Genomic DNA, 21,955 nt, shown 5'->3' with positions numbered 1-21,955 from the left:
ATGTTAATAGCGATTCTCTTTGGTTGATGGGATTATGTTTTTAGTCTTTTATCGTCATCTGATTTACATGTTCTCTCTCTTTTCTTGCTCCAAGAGCATATATCACTTGCATAATAGATTTTGGGCGGGAAAAAAAGAAGAAGCGTTTCTAAAACGACGGCCCAAAATAAGTGACCCTGTACTAATAGAGCACGCAAGCTCAGAAGTTCCCGGCGGCGGTTTCCTAGTGCGTGCGTGAGTCCCTCAGGCGGTCAGGCTCTGTGGTCAGATCCGCCAGTTCTTCAGGCAGCGCCGAGGCCACCCCAGGCTCCGCGCGGGTCCTGGCGGGGGGCGGGTCCACGCCAGCCCGGAAGAGACGCAGCACCGCGCATGCTCCTTCCTTTCCAGCCCCGGTACCGGACCCTGCAGCCGCAGAGGTGAGTTTCTGTGGAGTTCGAGTTCCATCGGCTCCCATCCGGGTTATCCTGCCGCCTTAGCGGCTGCTCCTCCCCAGGATGCGGGCAGGGGGCCTCTCTCCCACTCCCCACACACCGATTTCTGAGTAGCGATAGGGGCTGGAGGCTTATTTTATGGGGTAGGGGGCCGCTGGTAGGCGAAGATTGTCCGAAGGAGAGGGGGAGGATGAAGCCAGTGCGTGGCGGAGACCTGCCAGGTGAGACTAGGGAGACGGTGTCCCACCGACACGCTTTTTTCTTGGGAACAGGACTCCCCCGACTGCCTCCTTGCCTGGCACTGGAGCTCTAGTCTCGGGGAGAAGTGGTAGGTAGGAGACGAGGGTGCGAAGGCCTTAGCCCTTCGGTTTGGGGTCTGCCGCCTTCAAGAAGCCGGGGCTTTACCCCTCCGGGCCTTTCCTGCGTACCTTATGGTACAGCCGCGAGATTCCGCGCTGGGTACGGTCGCTGATGGCCTCCAACTGCTCCCGATAATACAGGGTTTGCTCCTCTCCCCATCATTGACCTTTGTAATTGATGAGAACTTAAGGAAGTTTGGCGCGAATGTGCACCACTATCCTGGTTTTAACATACTGTCAACTTTTCCGCCTGAATTGTGTTTGGGGGTGGGGACTGACGGAGCTGGCCTCTGCCGAATCTGTTTTGTGGAGTTGAGTCTTCCCACCAGCATGTTGTCTACGGTTTTGTGTGGGTCACTTTAGGATCACGAACTTGATTACCGGGCCCCGGCCTCGTTACTCAGAAGTGCTCTTGACAGTCGTCTCCTTCTTGCAGATGTTGATGCCTAAGAAGAACCGGATTGCCATTTATGAACTCCTTTTTAAGGAGGGAGTCATGGTGGCCAAGAAGGATGTCCACATGCCTAAGCACCCGGAGCTGGCAGACAAGAATGTGCCCAACCTTCATGTCATGAAGGCCATGCAGGTAGGAGGGTGAGGAGGAAGATGGGATGGATCTTCCTCCCCGGGATGGGATGGAATGAGATGGAGGGATCTTCCCCTAAGGTTCAAGGCAAGTTCAAAAAGGGAGGTCAGGACTGCCGGGGCTGCTTGCTAACTTGAAAGGCTGGCTGGGACTGGAGACTTGCCTAGGATGATCCAAGCTTCTATTTAACGCCTTAACAGTAGTTTTCTGCCTTACAGTCTCTCAAGTCCCGAGGCTACGTGAAGGAACAGTTTGCCTGGAGACATTTCTACTGGTACCTTACCAATGAGGGTATCCAGTATCTCCGTGATTACCTTCATCTGCCCCCGGAGATTGTGCCTGCCACCCTACGCCGTAGCCGTCCGGAGACTGGCAGGCCTCGGCCTAAAGGTATGGTTACCAAACGAATGCTTTCAGATGGTTTCCAAACAAATGCCTTCAGCTATTTGAAGGTAGTTTCTTTTGTGTAAGGGACAAAAGCATTCTTAGCTGATGTCAGCTTTAGAGGGCTCTGGCCTGCAGGCATTTGGTCAAGTGCTAGAACCTTGGGACTTGGAATAGAACTAGACTCAGTTCTTCAGGCCATCCATGAGATGGCCTTAAGCACAGATAGTCTGTCACTTTCTTCACCCACACCTGTACAAACATCCAGACACATGTGGTATAGAACATTGAGTAACTTTTCCAGCAGAGTGCGTTGTACTGTTCCCGAGAAGTCCAAAGCAAAGCCGTTTACCACCTCGAAAGAAACAAGAGTGTTGTAGTTTTCTTGCCAACAGGAGAAAAAATTAGAAACTGGAGCGGAGAACGGATGGTGTATACCACAATGTGAAAGGATATGCATGTATGTGTGGTGTGAGGAGAATTATCTTCTGATTCTTGGGATCATTGCTAGCTCACAGTTGCTTTTTTTTTTTTTTTTTGAGACGGAGTCTTGCTCTGTTGCCCAGCCTGGAGTGCGGTGGTAAGCCACCGTGCTTGGCCTGTATTTTGTCTAGGTTATGGTTCTTTGTTACAAAACTCTGTAGGAGCTGCAGAGAACATAGGTTGAGGTGAAAAAATGCGCAGATTCCTAAATGTGATCATCAGAGGGCCCAGGTTCCCCTGGAGAGTTACCTTATGGAGCTCAGGAATTTGTTATGAAAGCTCCCCAAGGGATTCTGGTGATTAGGTAGACATAATTTTTTGAGACAGAGTCTCACTCTGTTGCCGAGGCTGGAGTGCAGTGGTCCGATCTCAGCTTACTGCAACTTCCACCTCTGAGGTTCAATCAATTCTGTCTCAGCCTCCCGAGACTGGGATTATAGGCGCCCAGAGCGACACCCAGCTAATTTTTGTATTTTTAGCGGAGATGGGGTTTCACTCTGTTGGCCAGGTTGGGCTCGAACTCCTGACCTCAGGTGATCCACCACCTCAGCCTCCCAAAGTGCTGGGATTACAGGCATTAGCCACCGCGCCCAGCCCATAATACTTTTTAGCAAAAGTTCTCTACTACATCTTGGAATCTCCTGGGAGAAAAAAATACCAGTGCCTATCTGTGCTTGATATATTCTGATTTAGTTGGGCCTGACATTTGTTTTTGCCACCCATTACATGATTAATTTATTTCTGCTCTAAAAGGAGTTCATTCTGCCTGAGTGCAGTGACTCATTCCTGTAATCCCAGCACTTTAGGAGGCCAAGGCAGGAAGACTACTTGAGTCCAGGAGTTTGAGACCAGCTAAGGCAGTATAGTGAGACTCCGTCTACAAAAAAAATAAATTAGCCAGGCATGGTGGTGCACACCTGTGGTTAAGCCCAGGAACTCCAGGCTGCAGTGAGCTGTGATTGTGGCCATGGCACTCAGCCTGAACAACAAAGCAAGACACTGTGTCAAAAAAAAAGGAGACATAGTTCATATTTTAATTATATGGACTCCAGGTAAGTTCCAAGGTAACTGGCTAGAGAAAATACTTGATTAAATTGTTACTGATTGTGTTTGTTTGTTTATTTATATTCTGTCACCTAGGCTGGAGTGCAGTGTCACAATCCCAATTTACTTCAACCTCTGCCTCCCGGGTTCAAGTGATTCTCCTGCCTCAACTTCTTGGTAGCTGGGATCACAGGCGTGCACCACCACACCCGGCTAATTTTTGTAATTTTAGTAGAGACAGGGTTTTACCATGTTGGCCAGGCTGTTCTTGAACTCCTGGCCTCAAGTGATCACCTGCCTTGGCCTCCCAAAGTGCTGGGATTACAGGCGTGAGCCACTGTGTCTGGCCATTTATGATAATTTTTTTAAGGTAGCTCTTAAAGTTTGTGCCTTAGGGTGTGGTAGCTCACACCTGTAATCCCAGCACTTTGGGAGGCCAAGGCGGGAGGATCACATGAGACCAGGAGTTCAAGACCAGCCTGTCTAACATGGTGAAACCCTGTCTCTACTAAAGATACCAACCAAAAAAAATTAGCCTGGGCGCGGTGGCTCACGCCTATAATCCCATCGCTTTGGAAGGCCAAGGCGGGAGGGTCACTTGAGGTCAGGAGTTGGAGACCAGCCTGGCCAACAGGTTGAAACTCCCTTTCTACTAAAAATACAAAACGTAGCCGTGCATGGTGGCATGTGCATGTAATCCCACCTACTGGGGAGGCTGGGGTGAGAGAACTGTTTGAACCCAGGAGGCAGAGGTTGCAGTGAGCCAAGATCGCGCCACCGCACTCCAACCTGGGTGACAGACTGAGACTCCGTCTCAAAAAAAGATAATAAATAATAAAGTTTCTGCCTTAATATATATCCCACAGCCTAACAGGTATGTGAAGAAGCCCAAGAGGAACTAAACGATTCTTGGTAACCCCTAGATTATGTACTTAATATTGGAGTTGGGACTTTCAGCTTAGGATGCTTCCTTTTCCATTTGCATATACTAAGTTTTCCACTTAACGTGGGTCAGGTTCAAAAGTTTGGCTATTCAGATGTTCATAGAAATAGCTAGATACCTAGACTGGTCCAATAATTGGAAAATAGTTTTATGTTGAAACAGAATGGAAGCCTTTTTTTTTTTTTTTTTTTTTTTTTTGAGATTGCAGCCAAGATTGTCAATAAGTTTCTATGGAGAAATAATTATTTCTAGCTGACATTGTAGGTTTAAGGAGTTCCTGTCCCCATTAACCCATCTTAACCAAGTGGTTGCTGAGAGTGACAACAGGAGAGCAATGCCAGTTTTCTTGGCTTTAAGGGACAGAGTTCTCACATTGCCCTGTGTTCACAGTGTGGTTTGATTTACATAGGTCTGGAGGGTGAGCGACCTGCGAGACTCACAAGAGGGGAAGCTGACAGAGATACCTACAGACGGAGTGCTGTGCCACGTGAGTAAATGCATCACCTATATTAGGGGTGTTGGGGTGAAATGTCTGGATTCTCACAGCTGGCTCTGGCTGGGTGGGGCTCAGCCCTTGATGATGACAAAATGACCAGGAAAGATTCTTGGTTTCACTCTGCAGAGCATCAGAACAGCTGGAGTCCTTTGTGCTTCTTTCTTCATGCAGTGATTTCATAGATGAGAATTAGGAGAAGGCTGGGATTTTTTAAAAAACAAAACTCAGGCCGGGCTCAGTGGCTCATGCCTGTAATCCCAGCACTTTGGTGGGGGGGTCGAAGTGGGCAGATTACTTGAGGTCAGGAGTTCGAGACCAGCCTGGCCAACATGACGAAACCCTGTCTCTACTAAAAATACAAAAATTAGGGCGGTGTGGTGGTGGGCGTCTGTAGTCCCAGCTACTTAGGAGGCTGAGGCATGAGAATTGCTTGAACCTGGGAGGCAGAGGCCGCAGTGAGCCGAGATCATGCCATTGTATTAGATCTATGGCTCACACTGGGCACGAGGATAGGGGGAGGAAAGCAAATGCCAATAACAAATATGGTTTCAGTAATTGTTAAAATTGTCACTCCAGCCCAGGTGACAGAGCAAGACGGTCTCAAAAAAAAAAAAAAACCTTTGGTAAAATGTGGAGCTTTTGTTAGTATTTTTGCAAAGGAATAATAGGATTCAACTTTTTTTTTTTTATTTTGTTTCATTTTTGAGACAGTCTCGCTCTGTCACCCAGGCTGGAGTGCAGTGGCAAGATCTTAGCTCACTGCAAGCTCTGCCTCTTGGGTTCACGCCACTCTCCTGCCTCAGCCTCCCGAGTAGCTGGGACTACAGGTGCCCGCCACCATGCCCAGCTAATTTTTTTTGTATTTTTAGTAGAGATGGGGTTTCACCGTGTTAGCCAGGATGGTCTGGATATCCTGACCTCATGATCCGCCTGCCTCAGCCTGCCAAAGTGCTGGGATTACAGATGTGAGCCACCGCGCCCACCCGGATAAAGTCACTCGTTGATTGTGATACAAAAGCAAGGTGTACAAGAAGAGTTTTTACTAACTTATACCACTCTTAGCTTCCTTCTGTCATCTTTTGGAGAAGTGACCACTTGACCTGAGTACCATACAGGGTAGTAGAAGGAATGAATTTCTCCAGCCCTTGGTTCAGAGGAAGTTGGTGATACTGGAAGTTTAATGATTATGGGCCAGGCACAATGGCTTATGCCTGTAATCCCAGCACTTCGGGAGGCCGAGGCAGGTGGATCACTTGAGGTCAGGAGTTCAAGACCAGCCTGGCCAGCATGGTAAAACCCCATCTCTACTTTAAAAAATTAGCTGGGCATGGTGGTGTGTGCCTGCCTGTAATAATCTCAGCTACTTGGGAGGCTGAGGCGGGAGAATTTGCTTGAACCTGGGAGGTGGAGGTTGCAGTGAGCCAAGATCATGCCACTGCACTCCACCCTGGGCAACAGCAAGACCCTGTCTCAAAAGAAAAGAAATTTAACGATTACTGAAACCATATTCGTTATTGGCATTGGCTTTCCTCCCCCTGTTCTTGTGCCCAATGTGAGCCATAGATCTAATACAAAATTTCCTCGTAGCCACACTTGAAAAAGCAAGTGGAAACAGGTTATTTGAGTACTAATGTCTTTTATTTAATCAAATATTTGTAAAAGTGAGTTGGGAATGGTGGTACGTGCCTATAGTCCCAGCTAATTGGAAGGCCAAGGCAAGAGGATTGTTTTGAGCCCAGGAGTTTGAGATACAGCGAGCTATGATCTTGTTGCTACATTCCAGCCTGGGCAACAGAGTGAGACCCCACCCACCAACCAACTCAAATAAATCAGGGCCGGGCGTGGTGGCCCACTCCTGTAATCCCAGCACTTTGGGAGGCTGAGGCGGGCAGATCACCCGAGGTCAGGAGTTTGAGACCAGCCTGGACAACATGGTGAAACCCCGTCTCTACTTAAAATACGAAAAATTAACCGAGTGTGGTGGTATGCACATGTAGTCCCAGCTACTTGGAGCATGAGGCAGGAGAATCGCTTGAACCCAGGAGGCGAAGGTTGCAATGAGCCGAGATTGCATCATTGCACTCCAGCCTCAGGGACAAGAGTGAGACTTCGTCTCAAAAAAAAAATAAGTAAATAAATATAAATAAATCGGTTTAAAAAATATCTAAACGTGTTAATTTAACATGTAATCAGTATAAACAGTAGTGAAATATTTTACATTCTTTTTTTCCTAAGTCTTTGTAATTGGCTGGGTGCAGTGGCTCACACCTGTAATTCCAGCGCTTAGGGAGGCTGAGGCAGGCAGATCACTTGAGCTCAGGAGTTTTAGACCAGCCTGGGCAACATGGCAGAACTCCATCTCTACAAAAAATATAAAAATTAGGGCTGGGCGCGGTGGCTCATGCCTGTAATCCCAACACTTCAGGAGGCCGAGGAGGGCGGATCACTTGAGGTTGGGAGTTTGAGACCAGCCTGCAGAAACCAACATGAAGAAACCCCATCTCTACTAAAAATACAGAAAAATTAGCCATGCATGGTGGCGCATGCCTGTAATCCCAGCTACTCGGGAGGCTGAGGCAGGAGAATCGCTTGAACCTGGGAGGCAGAGGTTACAGTGAGCCGAGATCGCGCCATTGCACTCTAGCCTGGGCAACAAGAGCGAAATTCAGTCTCAAACCAACAAAAAATATAAAAATTAGCTGCCTGTAGTCCCAGCTGAGGTGGGAGGATCGCTTGAGCCCATGAGACAGAGGTTGTAGTGAGCTGAGATCGTACCACTGCACTCCACCCTGGGTGACAGAGTAAGACCCTGTCTCAAATAAGTAAAAGAAAACTGGGGAATTTTGCACACATCTCCATTTGAACTGTGACTGGGATATAGGACCGGGCAGCATCTTGTCTGCTTTTCTCCCATGGTGGTAATTAAGGCTTTTGTGGGCCCTGCCCTTTACATGTTAGTTCTTCCATAATTACACTCCCTTTGTTATCTAGATGCTGCTCTGAAGTGGGTAAGTCAGTCAGTGTGATAGGAAGTAGGAATCCTTTGGGAGGATTTATAGTTTGGGCTGTGAGTATTGAAGGGTGACATAAGGAAGGCTGAGAAGGGTGCCCCAGGAGAGACAAAGGTGGCTCAGAAGGTATTCCCCACCACTGGTGTAATTTGCTTATATTTAACAGAGTGGTACTTGGCTTTTCCTGCAAGATTGGAGTCAGTGAGTTGTCTTCCCTTGTTCTATAGTAGATTAGATCATATGATGATTCTAAATCGATGTTTCACTTTCTAGCTGGTGCCGACAAGAAAGCCGAGGCTGGGGCTGGGTCAGCAACCGAATTCCAGTTTGTGAGTATCTTCCTATTTGTTTTCCATGAGCCATCACTTGTTCTGGCCTCAGTCTGGTTGCTCTGCAAGTTGTGGGGATGTCATATAGTATGGGTGGGTCCTGTCAACCAGTTCCCTCCTCCCACTTTTTTCCAAATTCCAAATTTTACATTGAGTTGTAGCATGCAAACTTTTGTAAATACATAAATTACTGAAATGAGTCTCAGAAATCAGTACATGTGGCCTACTAGTATTTTCTGTTTCATTAATGCTTGACATTGAACTAAACACTGGAAGGTGGGTGGGCTTAAGAACCAAGATGGTATGAAATCAAATCCTCCATCTTTTTTCAGTTGATGTAATGTTAGGTAGGTTCCCCTCTGCCTCAGTTTCCCCATCTATAAAATAAGGTGATAGTTACAGCTACTAAGGTAGTTGTGAGATTAGTTAATCCAGGCATAGTACTGGCATATCACTTTTGTCCTATGGCAGGTCCTCATAGCACACGATTGCTCTCAGATAATGTCGTTTGTAAAAAGGAAGCATGTACAGTAGAAACAGTCCAATCCTGGTGCTGGATGCTTTCATAGGAGTATGTATGAACACACTCTGGGTGGGTGGCCATACTCCCACTTTACCAATGAAGAAATGGGCCTAGATGTTAGATATGGCCTCACATCCAGTAAGGGGCAGTGCTGGGATTTATATCCTGTACTCAGCTCTCTCCCAGCTGGTTTACATTTGGGGGCCTCTGGAGTTATAATGAGGCCTGAAAGTTAGCAAAACCTCGAAAGATCAAACCAGAGTGCTGCTCATGCTGATGTGATGTGCTTTCTCTTACAGAGAGGCGGATTTGGTCGTGGACGTGGTCAGCCACCTCAGTAAAATTGGAGAGGATTCTTTTGCATTCAATAAACTTACAGCCAAAAAACCTTAATCTTTTGTCCATTTTGTTTGCATTGTGCAGCCTGAACAGGAACTGTTTAAGTGTCAGAATGTAAATGGGGCAGTACAGGCTTGGTTTGGGGAGTTGTCATTGTCCTGGGTGACACCGGCTGCTGCTGTACTTGGCTTTGGCGTGTGCCCTGCTTTCTCTAGCCAGCGCCTCCCTGCAGAGTGGTGTCCCATATGGTGCTGCAGTTGGAAAACTGGGTCCCTTCTTTAGACCAGCCATGCTGCCTCAGCTCAGCATGGTGGGAAAGTTGCCGGTTGGCCTGGAGTCGTGATTTATGCCTGCTGTCAGGAACTATAAGAAGTACTGGGGAGGGAGGATGAAAGGTAACGACCAAGGAAATGGTGCACTTGGAATCCTTCGGTGTTTAGGCCAGTGTTACTAATCTAAGTCTTCAAGGCTCAGCATTTGTTGACAAGAATCAAGGGAGAAAACAAGAATGCACAGAAACTGCTGCTGTTCAAAGTGGCTAACGCCTACTCAGGAGCCTAAGGCAGGATTGCTTGAGGCTAGGAGTTTGAGACCAGCCTGGGCAACATAGCAAGACCCTGTCTCAAAAAAGGACCAAAACATTTGAAAGTCATCTGAATTTTTTTTTTTTTTTTTTTGAGATGAAGTCTAGCTCTTCGCCTAGGCTGGAGTGCAGTGGCGCGATCTCAGCTTATCACAACCTCCGCCTCCCAGGTTCAAGCAGTTCTGCCTCAACCTTCCGAGTAGCTGGGATTACAGGCATCTGCCACCATGTCCAGCTAATTTTGTATTTTTAGTACAGATGGGGTTTCCCCATGTTGGTCAGGCTGGTCTTGAACTCCTGACCTCAGGTGATTCGCCCACCTTGGCCTTCCAAAGTGCTGGGATTACAGGTGTGAGCCACCGTGCACGACCAACTTTTTTATGTCTTAACATAATAGGGATAAATACTGGGCAGTAGGAGCTTTGCTATGCAGGGTTCCTTTAAGGAAGGAATGAGTTGTAGTTTTCCTTGGACTCCAAGTGGTGATCCGTCATCTTATGGCATGACTAAATGGACTAGAGGTGTGTATACAGTTTTCTGGTGATCAAGTGTGATCTTACCGTGGGTACAGGAAAGGGACTGCAAACATATACCTGACACAATGCCAGAAGGGAACCTTGGCATAGCCCAGTGAGAGCTGTGACAATCCTGTGGACTTTTGCTGGGCAGGACACCAACCTTGGCTTGCAGATCAGTCACCATGACTATCTGCTTGCAGTAAATACAAGTTACTGGGATGGAGGTGGTTAAAGCATTTGAGATACCAGCTCTGAACCAACCAGTGGCTCAAGACAGGCCCAAGGTAATGTTTTCAGCCAGAAAAGCTGGTAGCTAATTGGAAGTGCATCTTATGGGTTCCGGGGACTTGGGAATCATATTTGTGGAGTACTGTGGGGTAAGCATTGTGTACAAATGGACAATAATTGGTTAAATGGGGCCTGGCATGGTGGTTCACACCTTTAATCCCAGCACTTTGGGAGGGCAAGATAGGCGGATCACTTGAGTCCAGGAGTTAAAGACCGGCATGGGTAACAGTGAAACCCTGTCTCCACAAAAAAAAAAAAAAAAAGTCATCCATGCATGGTGGTGCTCACCTGTAGTTCCAGCTACTTGGGAGGCTGAGTCAGGAGGATCGTTTGAGTCCAGGAGGTAGAGGTTGCAGTGAGCTGAGATTGTGCCACTGCACTCCAGCCTAGGCGACAGAGCAAGACTCAATAATAATCACTGGTCTCATGAAGCTGAGCACTGTGGCACACACCTGTAGTCCCAGCTACTCAGGAGGCCGAGGCAGAAGGATCACTTGAGCCCAGGAGTTTGAAACCATCCATTGTGAGACCCAATCTCAAAAAAAAAAAAAAATTTAAAAAATTGGTCAAATGAGATTGATAATAATTCTAAACTACACAGATGAGAATTCTAAACCACCTTCAGTATTGATAGGCAGTTGTAATGTAGACCACCAGGTGGCAGCTGATGGCAACTCCAAATATGCACTTAACTGTTAGTCCTGGGAAGTGAACTTTGGAATCTGAGCCACCAATAAAATAGAAGCTTGCTTTGGCAGAAAGAAGCAGTGTTTGGGGAAGCTTGTTTCAGCACGGCCTTGGCTCGTTTCAAAGATTGCTTTTTATCCAATTTTTCTGCTGGCTTGAGTGATGTCAAGTGGTTTGCCCATGTTCACACGCTTTGTGATTGTTTAACCTGGATTCCACTGTGAAATGTTAGTAGCTCCTGCCTTTCTGTTTCACACTGAGGCCAGCTAGTCAATAGGTTTCCTCTACGACCTTAGTGATTTTCTGGCCCTAAAATGTTACTTTTTCAGCTAGGGCTCTTTGCCAGCTTCTTTCCTCGTGATTCAAATTAGTTCCGTAATACATACTCCAAGATCACCCATGGACTCTGGGGAAACCCGAGGAATCTATAAAACAGCATGTGAATAAAAACATGCAGGTAGAAGTGGATCTTGGTGCCTGCCAGCTCTGTCCCTACCTTGGTAGATTAAAACATCCCTTCCAATCAATAATCATTCATTAGCTGCTCAAGGATCATTGCTAATAAGAGCTCTGAGAAACAAGGCTCAAAGTTTGCCCTTAAGCACCTGACAGTCGAGTTGGGAAAACAAAACCAAAGCTATACATTGAATCCAGAACAACAACTATTCCATAAGTGGTAAATCGTGTCCAGACTGAATTCTAAGGAAGTGTAGGGCAAGGGAAATGAATGAAGGCTCAAGTGGCCCAGAGGTGAGTTGCGGGGCCAGGGAGGGGTGAGACTAGTCAGGGCATCTTGAAGAAGTTTTACTGGAAAATAAAAATGTCAGGTGGTGTCAGGTTATGAAACTGGCTGATGTCAAAAAATTAAGTTCTTTTATTTTTTCAAGCGAAGCTAAAAAGGAACATTTCAAGTCCCACTACACGTGCCTGAGGAGGTCACTTGGAGAAGGTTAAAAGGGACAGGGGTGGCTGTATGGGCCCAGCCATCACTCAGGGAAAGCTTTGAAGAGGTTTAACCCATCTTCCAGGGTTGGTCTCCAGGTGCACCATAGCCTCGAATCTACCGACCAGCCCAATGGTTCATCAGATAATCCCGACCAGCACTACTACTACCAAAGGGTTTTTCAAGGGATTTTGGAAGCTGCTGGCTGAAGATACCTTTTCCTAATTTAACAAACTTCCTGATAGGGACACAAATCCCCTTCCCTGAAAACCAGAATCCCCTTGCAGCCAGTGCCAACAACAGCTTTAAGTCTCAGTGACTCTCTTGAAGCACCACTTCTGTTTTGATTAATAAACAGACCAGGAAGCAGCTATCATGTAGGCATGTTAGATGCTTGGAGACAAGATAGAGCAGCTTAAAAGATCCCACAAGAGGCCGGGCGTGGTGGCTCACACCTGTAATCCCAGCACTTTGGGAGGCCAAGGCGGGTGGATCACCTGAGGTTGGGAGTTCGAGACCAGCCTGACCAACATGGAGAAACCTGGTCTCTACTAAAAATACAAAATTAGCTACACATGGTGGTGCACGCCTGTAATCCCAGCTACTCGGAGGCGGAGGTTGCGGTGAGCCAAGATCGCACCATTGCACTCCAGCCTGGGTGACAGAGCAAGACTCCATCTGGTTAAAAAAAAAAAAAAAAAAAAAAAAAAAACTCCTAAGAGGCCGGGCACAGTGGCTCATGCCTATAATCCCAGCACTTTGGGAGGCCGAGGCGGGCGGATCACAAGGTCAGGAGTTCGAGACCAGCCTGGCCAGCCTGGTGAAACCCTGTCTCTACTAAAAATAGAAAAAATTAGCCGGTCATGTTGGTTCACGCCTGTAATCCCAGCTACTCAGGAGGCTGAGTCAGGAGAACCACTTGAACCCAGGAGGCGGAGGTTGCAGTGAGCCGAGATCACGCCACTGCACTCCAGCCTGGGTGATAGAGTGAGAGACTCTGGCTCAAAAAAATAAATAAATAAATAAATAAATAAAAAATAAAGATCCCATAAGAGACTTGTTTTTGAGGAGGTAGCCCTGTAGACATGTAGCCCTGTAGACACAAGGGCTCACTAGAACACTCCTTACTTGGTGCCTGGCATGGGTGGGCCTCCTGCAGGGCAGTGTGGGCCTATTGACGCTAGGCATTGTCAGGATAGTTTGCATTTTCTAGAGTTTTATATAAATGGATTAATACGGTATGCATTCTTTTTAGTCCAACTTCTTTTGGCATAATTGTTTTGAGATTCATCAGTGCTGTGTGCATCAGTAGTTCCTTCTTAGTGCCGGGCAGCATCCCATTGTGTGGCTATACCATGATTTGCTTATCCATTTACTTATACTTGGGCATTTGGATTGTTTCCAGTGCTTGGCTATTGTGACTAATGTTGTGAATATTTGTGTACAAGCTTTTGTGATGACATGTGTTTTCAGTTCTCTTAGGTATATACCTAGGAGTGAAGTTGCTGGGTCATGTGGTAACTCTATGGTTAACACTTAGAGGAACTGCCAAATTGCTTTCCAAAGTAGCAGCATCATTCTACGCTCCCTCCAGCAGTATGTGAGTTTCAGTTGCTTCTCATCTTCACCAACACTTGGTCTGGCCAGTCTTTTCATTTTAGCCATTCTAATAGGCATGAAGAGTTTGGATTTTATCCCACAGGCGATCATGAGCCAGTGAACAATACGAAGGTGGGAGGCGCACAGTGGACCGGGAAAGGGGAGATATTGGTCAACGGGTACAAAGTTTCAGTTAGATAGGAATAAGTTTTGGTGTTTGATTGCATAGCACAGTGACTCTAGTTAATAATACTGTATTGTATACTTCAAAATAGCTAAAAGAGAGGATTTTACATGTCCTTACCACAAAGAAACGATAAATATTTGAGGGGATGGACATGCTAATCAGCCTAATTTGATCATTATGCAATATGTACATCACACTGTAACCCATAAACATATACAATTATAAATAAAACTTAAAAGCAATATGGAGGTGAGGACTGACACAACCAAGAATGCTGGATGCTTGGGAAATACTTGACCCCACACTGCAGAATACTGTAGGCTGGATTGGGTCTGCGCAGTGATCACACCGGGGCAGCGAGTGCTCATGGGTAAGCCACTTGGTCAGTGGTGACTACAATACACATTCAGGCTGCTACCGGGAAAGGGAGGGGACAAAATCCATCATTTGATTGCTCAGTTTTTGAAAGGGAAACTAGGACAGAATCAGGGCAGCAGGGGGGGAATGAAAGGAATTGTTTAAAAAGTTACAGCCCATAGAAAGCAGGGAGCCCATTTCTATTGAAAAGTGCTTTATTGGAAGCCCGTGATAAATGCATGGCACCAGACCAAGAGAACAGCCACTTGAAAAATAAGCCCTGCATGGTTTACTGACATATCAAAGAGCCCATTGTGAGGAAAAGGCCATCTTTAAAAATGAAGAAATATTAAATGAGAGAGGATACCCAAGCTGAGGGAATTAAGGAGGCCTCAAAATGGGGCAAAATTTATGAAAGTTACAAATCAAATGAGAGTAAGAAATTCTGAAGAGTATCTGCAAGAAATGTCAAAGGAAATAGTTTAAGTTCTAGTTTATTTAAGTGTGTGAAAAGCAGAAGGTCAGTTTGAGAATCTACGGGCATCCATTTATTAATGTGTAAAAAGTACACTGGGAGGCTGAACAGTCAACTGACTCTTTGACATCTTTGCCTCCATCACACAGAGATTTCCCCTTCCACTAAAATAAAAAATATTTAGTATGGAAAACTTCAAACATATAAAATAAACATAAAAGTATAATAAACCAAGGTCAGGCATAGTGACTCACACCTGTAATCCCAGCACTTTGGGATGCTGAGGGGGTGCGGATCACCTGAGGTTGGGAGTTCAAGACCATCCTGACCAACCTGGAGAAACCCCATCTCTACTAAAAATACAAAATTAGCTGGGTGTGGTGGCACATGCCTGTAATCCCAGCTACTCGGGAGGCTGAGGGAGGAGAATCACTTGAACCCTGGAGGCGGAGGTTGAGGTGAGCCGAGATCATGCCATTGCACTCCAGCCTGGACAACAAGAGTGAAACTCCGTCTCATTTAAAAAAAAAAAAGTATAATAAACCACAGTGTACCCATCACTGAGCTTTAATAGTCATCAGCATTCTGCCATTCCTTTTTTGTTTGTTTTGAGATGAAGTCTCACTGTGTTGCCCAGGCTGTACTCAAACTCCTCACACCTCACCCTTCCAAGTAGCTGGGACTACAGGCACGGCCTCTGCCCTTCTTGTTACATTGATACCTACACCCACTCCCCACCCCTAATTTGATTATTATTTTAAGTCAGGTTTATTGAGGTATAATTTACATACAGTAAAATTCACTTTGCTTTTTTGAGACAAAGTCTCACTCTGTCATCCAGGCTAGAGTGCAATGGCACCATCAAGACTCACTGCAGCTTCTACCTTCCAGGCCCAAGTGATCCTCCCATCTCAGCCTCCCAGGTAGCTGGGACCACAGGTGTGCACCACCATGCCTGGCTAATTTTTTATTTTTATTTTTGTAGAGATAGGGCCTCTCTATGTTGCCTAGCTGGTCTCAAACTCCTGGGATCAAGTGATCCTCCCACCTTGGCCTCCCAAAGTGCTGGGATTACAGGCATGAACCATCACATCTGGCCAAAATTCACTTTTTAGATATAGAGTTCTGAGTTTTGATAAAAAGATATACATCACAGTGAAGCAATGGAGCTTTCCCATCACCCTAAAAAGTGTCACATGCTGCCCCTTTGTGGTCAACCCCCTGGCAAACACCCTTCTTGGTCTTTAGTATAATTTTGCCTTTTCTAGAATGTCAGATAAGTGGAATCATATCGTATGTACTCTTGGGACTGGCTTCTGTTGCTCAGCATGGTGTTTTGAGATTCATCCATTATGTTGCATGCATCAATAGTTTGTTCCTTTTTATTGCTGAGTAGTATTATGTTATATGGATGTATTACAGGCTTTTTTTGTTTGTTTGTTTGAGATGAAGTCTCACTCTAGTTCAGTGATGCGATCTCAGCTCACTGCAACCTTCGCCTCCTGGGTTCAAGTGATTCTCCTGCCTCAGCCTCCTGAGTAGCTGGGATTACAGGCTCCCACCACCACGCCCAGCTAATTTTTGTATTTTTAGTAGAGGCAGGGTTTCACCGTGTTGGCCAGGCTGGTCTCGAACTCCTGGCCTCAAGTGATCCGCCCACCTTGGCCTCCCAAAGCGCTGGGATTACAGGCATGAGCCATTGCATATAGCCCACAGTTTGTTGATTCTTTTTTTTTTTTTTTTGAGACAGAGTCTCATTCTGTCGCTCAGGCTGTGATGGCACAATCTCGGCTCACTGCAAACTCCACCCCCTTGGTTTGAGCAATTCTTCTGCCTCAGACTCCCGAGTAGCTGGGATTACAGGTGCCTGCCAATACGCCCAGCTAATTTTCATACTTTTAGTAGAGACGGGTTTCACCATGTTGGCCAGGCTGGTCTCAAACTCCTGACCTCAAGTTATCCACCCGCCTTGGCCTCCCTAAGTGCTGGGATTACAGGCATGAGTCACCGTACCCGGTCTGTTTATTCATTTTTTATACAGGCATTTTTGAGTCAAACTGACATTGAAATACACAAATATTAACTCTACCCTTTGATGATGGATACAACCATGTAACTCACACCCCTGAGAAAGAGAAAAGCAGCTCCTAATGTCAGGAACTGGCCTGATCCTTACGGCTAGGCCTTGGCATGTTTGAAGCTGGCCTGGCGCTTACAGCGAGGCCGTGCCATTCTCCCGTGGACATAAACAACATCATCAAACATCAACAATCAGACAAGGTCGCTTTGTGACCCTGATAAAGTGCACCAAAAATATCAAGACTGCCGGGTGCGGTGGCTTACGCCGGTAATCCCAGCACTTTGGGAGGCTGAGGCAGGTGGATCACATGAGGTTATCCAATCCAGAGCAAAGCCTCAGTCCCTTAGCCTTCCCCAAAACCACCTAACACAAGTCCAAATCCTATATCCTTCTTATCAGCCTCTTTGAGACACCCTATGCTTTTCCATGATACGTATTCTCTTTCATGACAACCAGCAAAAAACCAACTTTGTTCGGCTACAGTTATGCTTCTAATCTTTGCCTGGAAGGCATTGATCACTGATGTACCTGTCAAGATACAAAATATTTCACTTTTTTTTTTTTTTTTTTTTGAGACAAGGTCTCACTCTGTTGCCCAGGCTGGAATGCAGTAGCATGATCTCAGCTCACTGCAACCTCTGCCTCCCGGGTTCAAGTCATTCTCCTGCCTAAGTCTCCAGGTAGCTGGGATTACAGGCACATGCCACCACACCCAGCTAATTTTGTATTTTTAGTAGAGATGGGGTTTCACCATGTTGGGCAGGCTAGTCTTGAACTCCTGACCTCAAGTGATTCACCTGTCTTGGCCTCCCAAAGTGCTGGGAGTACAGGTGTGAGCCACCGCACCGGGCCAAAATATTTTACTTTCCCGTAACATTCTCTCCTCTCTCTTCTCAGTTAATTCCCCCACCATCACAGACAGACATGTATGTTGTTTGGCTACTATGAATAAAACTGCTGGCCAGGCACAGTGGCTCATGCCTGTAATCCTAGCACTTTGGGAGACTGAGGCAGGCAGATTACCTCAGGTCAAGAGTTCAAGACCAGCCTGGCCAACATGCTGAAACCCCGTCTTTACTAAAAATACAGAAAAATTAGCCGGGTGCGGTGGTGTGTGCCTGTAATCCTAGCTATTCGGGAGGCTGAGGCAGGAGAATTGCTTGAACCTGGGAGGCAGAGGTTGTGGTGAGCCAAGATCGCACCACTGCAGTCCAGCCTGGGCTACAGAGTGAGACTTTGTCTAAAAAAAAAAAAAAAAACAAAAAAACAAAAACAAAACAAAACAAGCAAAACAACAACAACAAAAAACCTGCTATAAACATTTTCCACATCTTTTTGTCAGCATATGTTTTCATTTTTGCTGGGTGCATTCATTTCCTATTGCTGCTGCGACAAATTATCAGAAATTTAGTGGCTTAAAACACTTATTTTTTTTTATGACAGAGTCTTGCTCTGTTGCCCAGGCTGGAGTACGTGGTGTGATCACAGCTCACTGCAGCCTCAACCTCCTGGGCTCAAGCAATCCTCCCACTATAGCCTCCCAAGTGCTGGGACTATAGGCACATGCCACCATGCCTGGCTAATTTTTTAATTTTTTTTGTACAGATGGGGTCTCACAATATTGCCCAGGCTGGTCTCAAACTCCTGGGCTCAAGTGATCCTCCCACCTCAGCCTCCCAAAGTGCTGGAATTACAGGCATGAGCCACCATACCCAGCCTATTACGCCATTTTAAAATTGAGTTGTCTTTATTATTATTATTATGTAAAAAAATTCTTTTGTGTCAGGGTCTTGCTCTGTCACCCAGGCTGGAGTGCAGTGGTGTAATCATGGCTTACTGCAGCCTCAATCTCCTGGGCTCAAGCAATCCTCCTGCCTCAGCCTCTCAAGTATATGGGACTACAGGTGTGAGCCACCATGTGTGGGCAGTTTTGTTTTTTTTTTTTTGAGACGAAGTCTCGCTTTTGTCCCCCAGGCTGGAGTGCAATGGCACGATCTCGGCTCACTGCAACCTCTGCCTCCTGGGTTCAAGCAATTCTCCTGCCTCAGCCTCCCGAGTAGCTGGGGTTACAGGCACCCGCCACCACGCCTGGCTAATTTTTGTAGTTTTAGTAGAGACGGGGTTTCACCATGTTGGCCAGGCTGGTCTCGAACTCCTGACCTCAGGTGATCCGCCCGCCTTGGTCTCCGAAAGTGCTGGGATTACAGGCATGAGCCACCGTGCCCAGCCAGTTTTTAAAATTATTAAATGGCTAAAGTCCTTTATATATTACTGGTTATAAGTCATTTGTTAGTAATAACTCTTGTGAATGTTTCCTCAAAGTGTGACTTGTAACTTGGTTATTTATTTATGTATTTATTTTGAGATAGAGTCTCACTCTGTTGCTCAGGCTGGAGTACAATGGCGTGATCTGAGCTCACTGCAACCTCCTTCTTCCAGGTTCAAGCGATTCTCCTGCCTCAGCCTCCCAAGTAACTGGGACTACAGGCATGTGCCATCACACCTGGCTAATTTCTGTATTTTTGGTAGAGACAGAGTTTTGCCATGTTGGCCAGGCTGGTCTTGAACTCCTGACATCAGATGATCCGCCTGCCTTGGCCTCCCAAAGTGCTGAGATTACAGGCTTGAGCCACCGCGCCTGGCCTATTTGTTTTCTTAAATATATCTTTTGATTAGCAGAATTTTAAATTTTTGATAAAGTCTAATTTATCATATTTCTCTTTTTTTTTTTTGAGACAGGATCTCGCTCTGTCACCCAGGCTGGAGTGCAGTGGTGCAATCATGGCTCACTGTAGCCTCCTGGGCTCAAGTGATCCTCCCACCTCAGCCCCCTAAGTAGATGGGACCACAAGCGTGCACCACCACACCCAGCTAATTTTTTATTTTTTGTAGAGACGGGGTTTCACCATGTTGCCCAGGCTGGTCTCAAACTCCTGGGCTCAAGCGATTCACCGATATTGGCCTCCCAAAGTTCTGGGACTACAGATGTGAGCCAACGGGCCTGGCCTAATTTATCGTATAGTTTTTTTTTTTCGAGATGGAGTTTTTGCTCTTGTTCAGGCTGGACGCCTGCAATGGCGTGATCTCGGCTCACTGCAACCTCCTTCTCCCGGGTTCAAGCGATTCTCCTGCCTCAACCTCCCGAGTAGTTGGGATTACAGGCACCCACCACCAAACCCACCTAATTTTTGTATTTTTAGTAGAGACGGGGTTTCACCATGTTGGCCAGGCTGGTCTCGAACTCCTGACCTCAGGTGATCTGCCTGCCTTGGCTTCCCAAAATGCTGGGAATACAGGCGTGAGCCACCGTGCCTGGCCCGTATTTTTTTTTTAATTGTTATTGTTTTCTGAGTCCTGCTAAGAAATCTTTGCCTACCCCCAAGTCCTGAAAATATTCTATGGTTTCTTCCAAACTCTTCACAGTTTTGTTACAGGACCAACAGTTTTCTGTGCCCACTGTACAATAACATACCCATTCTGAGACAGCAGAAATGCAACAGAGAGAGAGCTTAATAATCACAGGGTGCCGAGGAGGAGATGGAAGCAGACGCTGAAATCCAACTCTCCAGGGAGTTCTGGGTTGGGATTTTTAAGGGGATGATGGCGGGTGAGGGGCTGAGAAACTGAGGTCGTTGATTGGTCAGGGCAAGGGGATGAAATTATCAGGATGTGGAAACTGCGTTTTTTGGTGAGTCAGTTTCTCATGGGGTTCTTCAGACCAGCCGTGTCAGTAATTTCATTAGTATGCAGGACCTGAAGGAATATCTCAAAGGGAAAACTTAACATTTCTTTTTTTCTTTTTTTTTTTTTGAGACAGAGTTTTACTCTGTCGCCCCGGCTGCAGTGCAGTGGTGCAATCTCGGCTCACTGCAACCTCTGCCTCCCAGGTTCAAATGATTCTTCTGTCTCAGCCTCCTGAGTAGCTGGGATTACAGGTGCACGCTGCCACACCCGGATAATTTTTTTGTATTTTAGTAGAGACGGGGTTTCGTTGTGTTGCCCAGGCTGGCCTCAAACTCCTGAGCTCAGGCAATCCGCCCACCTTGGCCTCCCAAAGTGCTAGGATTACAGGCATAAGCCACCGCGTGCACCCAGCCAACATTTCTTAAAGTTCAAGTTGTTATCTATAGAGCAGTGGAAGGCAACTGCAATCTTGTAACAGCATCTATGTGATTCTAAGACAATAGGCACCAAATAACCATGAGGAAGCAGCTCAGAGAGCAAGCTGACCTTGTGATTAATAGTGAATGTGGGGCAAGCTTGGCTGATTTGCATTTCTCCCTCCTTCTCTGATTAATTTTTTAAAGTTTAAAGGGATGTTTTCAGTTTTAACTTTTATATTTATATTTATGATCCATCCCAAATTAATTTTTGTGTATAGTGTGATGCATGAGTCAAGGTTCATTATTTTTCCACATGAATATCCAGTTGTTCTAGCACCATTTTTTGAAATAGTTTCCCTTCCTCATTGATTTGCTTAAGCATTTTTGTCAAAAATCAATTGACTATGTAAGTGTGGATCAATTTTGGACTCTATTCTGTTTCACTGATCTATAATCTATATGCCCATTCTTAGACCGATATCACATTGTCTTGATTACTACAGCTTTAGAGTAAGTCTTTTTCTTTTCATTTTGAGACAGGGTCTTGTGCTGTTGCCCAGGCTGGAGTGTGGTGACATGATCATGGCTCACTGTAGCGTCAACCTCCTGGGCTCAAGTGATCCTCCTACCTCAGCCTCCCAAGTAGCTGAGACCACAGGTGCACACCACCACACCAGGCTAATTTTTAAATTTTTTGTAGTGACAGAGGTCTTGTGCTATGTTGCCTAGGGTGGTCTTGAACTCCTGGGCTCAAGTGATCTTCCTGCCTTGGCCTCCCAAAGTGCTGGGATTACAGGTGTGAGCCACTGTCCCTGGCCTAGAATAAGTCTTAAATACAAGTCAAGTCTCCAGCTTTGTTCTTATTGGAGATTGTTTTGGGTGTTCTTTTGTTTGCGTGTGTGTGTGTGTGTGTTTTGAGACAGGGTCCTGCTCTGCCTCCCAGGCTGGAGTGCAGTGGCTCACTGCAGCCTCGACCTCCTGGGATCCCTTGAGATTAAGCGATCCTCCCTTCTCAGCCTCTTGAGTAGCTGGGACTGCAGGCCCGCACCACCGCACTTGGATAATTTTTAAGTTGTTTGTAGAGACAAGTCTCACTATGTTGCCCAGGCTGGTCTTGATCTCCTGGGCTCAAGCAATCCTCCTGCCTCAGCCTCCCAAAGTGCTGGGATTACAGGTGTGAGCCACTGTGCCCAGCTTCAAGTTAATT

At 46.3% G+C, this 21,955-nt stretch overlaps 1 protein-coding gene across 2 annotated transcripts; it reads left to right on the top strand.

Moving 5' to 3' along the window:
- The first annotated feature begins 311 nt into the window (after positions 1 to 311).
- On the top strand, positions 312 to 8,982 carry LOC109025084 (small ribosomal subunit protein eS10). 2 transcript variants are annotated; one of them, XM_031012356.3, is made up of 6 exons: positions 312 to 416; positions 1,227 to 1,376; positions 1,595 to 1,766; positions 4,640 to 4,717; positions 8,011 to 8,066; positions 8,889 to 8,982. In XM_031012356.3, exons 2-6 carry the CDS (start codon positions 1,227 to 1,229, stop codon positions 8,928 to 8,930), a joined length of 498 nt encoding a protein of 165 aa, XP_030868216.1. In that variant the 5' UTR covers positions 312 to 416; the 3' UTR covers positions 8,931 to 8,982. The 2 variants fall into 2 exon arrangements, with proteins under 2 accessions (XP_030868216.1, XP_030868217.1); XM_031012357.3 differs by lacking the exon at positions 312 to 416 and adding an exon at positions 449 to 652.
- Positions 8,983 to 21,955: the final 12,973 nt, after the last annotated feature.

The sequence above is a fragment of the Gorilla gorilla genome, chromosome 5 (genome assembly GCF_029281585.2).
Source record: "Gorilla gorilla gorilla isolate KB3781 chromosome 5, NHGRI_mGorGor1-v2.1_pri, whole genome shotgun sequence".
Taxonomy (NCBI): Eukaryota; Metazoa; Chordata; class Mammalia; order Primates; family Hominidae; genus Gorilla; species Gorilla gorilla.
This window is presented reverse-complemented; position numbering and strand designations above follow the sequence as displayed.

Coding starts and splice junctions, on each gene's coding strand:
- LOC109025084 (XM_031012356.3), top strand. CDS start 1,227: ATGTTGATGCCTAAGAAGAACCGGATTGCCATTTATGAACTCCTTTTT. Junction 1,767..4,639: donor TGGCAGGCCTCGGCCTAAAG/GTATGGTTACCA, acceptor TGATTTACATAG/GTCTGGAGGGTGAGCGACCT. Junction 8,067..8,888: donor CAGCAACCGAATTCCAGTTT/GTGAGTATCTTC, acceptor TTTCTCTTACAG/AGAGGCGGATTTGGTCGTGG.